General features: G+C 42.8%; 1 protein-coding gene across 1 annotated transcript in view; it reads left to right on the plus strand.

The window, feature by feature from the left end:
• The window catches only part of LOC103198016 (keratin-associated protein 9-4-like), a 26,575-nt gene that overhangs the window by 23,109 nt on the left and 254 nt on the right, over positions 1-3,212 (plus strand). Inside the window, 1 exon segment of the mRNA XM_042781096.1 lies at positions 3,014-3,190. Coding sequence (XP_042637030.1) covers positions 3,014-3,190 — 177 coding nt within the window.

Below are 3,212 nucleotides of genomic sequence, written 5' to 3' on the forward strand. Positions count from 1 at the left end.
TGATGCTTTTGAGTTGTGGTGCTGGCGAAGAATGCTGAAAGTACCATGGACTGCTAAAAGAACTAACAGATCTGTCCTGGAAGAAGTGCACCTGAAATGCTCCTTGAAAGCAAGAATGGCCAAACTTCATCTCAGCTACTTTGGTCATATTGTCAGAAGGGACCATTCCCTGGAGAAGGATGTCATGCTTGGTTAGGTGGAGGGTCGACGAAAGAGGGGGAGGCCTTCAATGAGATGGATTGACACAGTCGCTGTGATGATGGGCTCAAGTAAAGCAGGGATAATGGAGCTGGTGCGGGATCGGACAGTGTTTCGTTCTGCTGTGCATGGGGTCACTATGAGTTGGAAACGACTCGACGGCACCTAACAACAACAACAACAACAACTGACTAGCTGCTTTTAAACTCCTGATTTTTAAAGTCATTCACTTGGGGTATTGCTGTTGGAACAGCACAGGTGGAATATATTTTGAATCCTGCCTTGCTGGATTGGTGGTGAACTCAATTCACCACCCTTAGCCTCCTTGAGGGTATATATAGGAATCTTCTGGGAAGTTTTGCTCTCCCTCTTGCTCTGGTTCTGCATTTTGGCTCATTGTCATCTCACCCTGGATTAGGGACAGCAGTCATCATCTGATTTGCTGATTGTGGTTCCTCAAACCCTGAGAATTGGAAGGATCCTCCAGAACTACTTACAGACCTGGGACTTGCCAGCCTGCCAGCCTTCTAGCTTCTATCACCACTATGTAAGTTGATCCCTTGGATGTCTGTGAGTTCTGAGAAGTTACAGCAAAATACAGAGCCCTGAAACAGGGGGTGGAGGTTACTGAGAAGAAGAGTTAATGTCTGAAATGATGGAGTGGCTTGATAGTTTGGACATTTGGGACATCTTTAACCTCTGCCTCATGGGGACCAGCCTTGTGCTGATCTTTCTAAGAGAAATTTGTCAGCACAGCTCTTCCTCGGTTGTATTTTGAATGCCTTCCAACTTGTTCATCTTCTGGCAATCTATGAGATATTTCACTACTATTTATAAGGCTTATAGTGGCAATTATTTTCAGAAGTGGACCACCATTTCCTTCTTCCTAATCTGTCTTAGTTTGGAAGCTCTGCTGAAAACCGTCCACCCTGAGTGACCCTGCTGATATTTGAAATACTGATGCCATAGATTCCAGCATCACAGCAACATTCTAGCCACTGCAGTACAAAAAACAGACAGACAAGTGGTCATTAGTCATTATGGAGATGCAAATCAAAACCACAAAGAGATACCACTTTACCACTAACTAGGATGGCTATAATTAAACAAAACAAAACAAAAAACAGAAAGCAGCAGGAGTTGACAAGAGTATGGAGAAATTGGATCCCTCATCTATTGCTGGTGGGATTGTAAAATGATGCAACTACATTGGCAGTGCCTCAAAAAGTTAAACATAGAATTAGCATATGAATGAGCAATTCTACTCCTAGTTATATACCCAAAAGGACTGAAAGCAGGAATGCAAATAGATACTTGTACATCAGTATTCGGTGCAGTATTGTTCACAACAGCCAAAAGGTGGAAACAACCTAGATATCTATCAGTAGATAAATGGACAAACAAAATGTGGAATATTACCCATTAAAAGAATGAAATCAGATATATGCTATAATGTGGATGAGTCTTGAAAACATTATGCTGAATAAAATGTCAGTTACAAAGGACAAATATTGTAGGATCCCATTTATATGAAATATTTAGGATTGGCAAATGAAAACAGACCACAATTTATTAGTGGTTACCAGGGGTAGAAGGAGCAAGAGGAAACCATTGTCTGGAGGGCACTGACTTTCTATTAAGTGCGGTGGAAAAATTGGAAATGAATAATGGTGATGGTCACATAACATAATGAATATAATTAATGTCACTGGATTGTGCATGTAAGAGATAATGAAAAGGCAAAGGTTTTGTTACATATAATTTTCCCATAATTGAAAAAAAAAATGTGCAAGTTAGTGTCTCACCTCGGATCAGTGATTTTGCTGGTGAACAGAGTCAAGACTAGAGTCACTAACTTGTCCTGGTTTCCCAAGAACTATCCAAGTTATAACACTGAGAGTCCCACATTCTGGGAAACTCTACAGCCCTGAGAAAAGCAGGGTGATTTGTCCCCCAAGATGTGCAGTGATTGATGTTTTCTGAATCCCATTATACTGCTTCTGCTTCTACACACCTGATTTGATTCTGCTTTGCCCTATGGAAGAGCCTGTTGTAAACATACTCTGCACAAGAATCTGATAGAATCTGATAGAATCACTGTACACAGGTACAGTGATTGCCACAGATCCCTATACAATGTAGCTTTGATATCAGGCTTGTGTGTTGAATAGACTTGGATCCAGGCAGAGTTTCAGTTGATCACTAAATGAATCAGTATCATGTGCCTCTCCAAGTGCACTTCCTAATCTAAATACAGCCAAAACCAAAAGTCTCAGTGCTGTCGAGTCAAATCTGATTCATAGCAACCCCTCCTTGGGTTTCCAAGGTGGTATCTCTATGGAAGTAGATTGTCCAGTCTTCCTTCTGGGTGGCTGGTGGGTTTGAACCACCAGTCTTATGGTTAGCAGTCAACAAAGAAAGCCAGGAGGAACAACTGTTCTGACCCCCCTAAGCCAACTGGAACTATCATATGACCAGATGATGATTGGAGCAGGAGGATGCTGATGATGTGACCACCTTCCTTTCATCTGGAAAAAGTTTCTGTGAGTAATTCTCAATTAAGAAACATTAAAAATTTATTTTCAAAAGAGGTATAACACTTAAAGAACAACTTCCTCCTTGATAATTACCCCAATGATGAAACAACATGAACAACAAGGACAACAAGGAAAAGTCCTGCTTATTGGTTCAGACTTTGGCAGTCCAGTGTATAAATGTCCCAGACCAGAAAGAGTTCTCAGAATCTGGGAAACCCACCTCTGAACAGAAACCCTCTCCACACCTGACACCATGACCCACTCCTGTTGTTCCCATTGCTGCCAGCCCACCTGCTGCAGGACCACCTGCTGCCAGCCCATGTGCTGCAGGACCACCTGCTGCCAGCCCACCTGCTGTGAGTCCAGCTGCTGCCAGCCCTGCTGCCGCCCAACTTGTCAAACCACCTGCTCTACCACCTGCTGCCAACCAACTTGTGAAACCAGCTGTTGCCAACCTTCCACTTGCAGCACACCCTG

This window comes from Orycteropus afer, unplaced genomic scaffold, assembly GCF_000298275.1.
Source record: "Orycteropus afer afer isolate SDZICR_OR568_19922 unplaced genomic scaffold, OryAfe1.0 scaffold00085, whole genome shotgun sequence".
NCBI lineage: Eukaryota > Metazoa > Chordata > Mammalia > Tubulidentata > Orycteropodidae > Orycteropus > Orycteropus afer.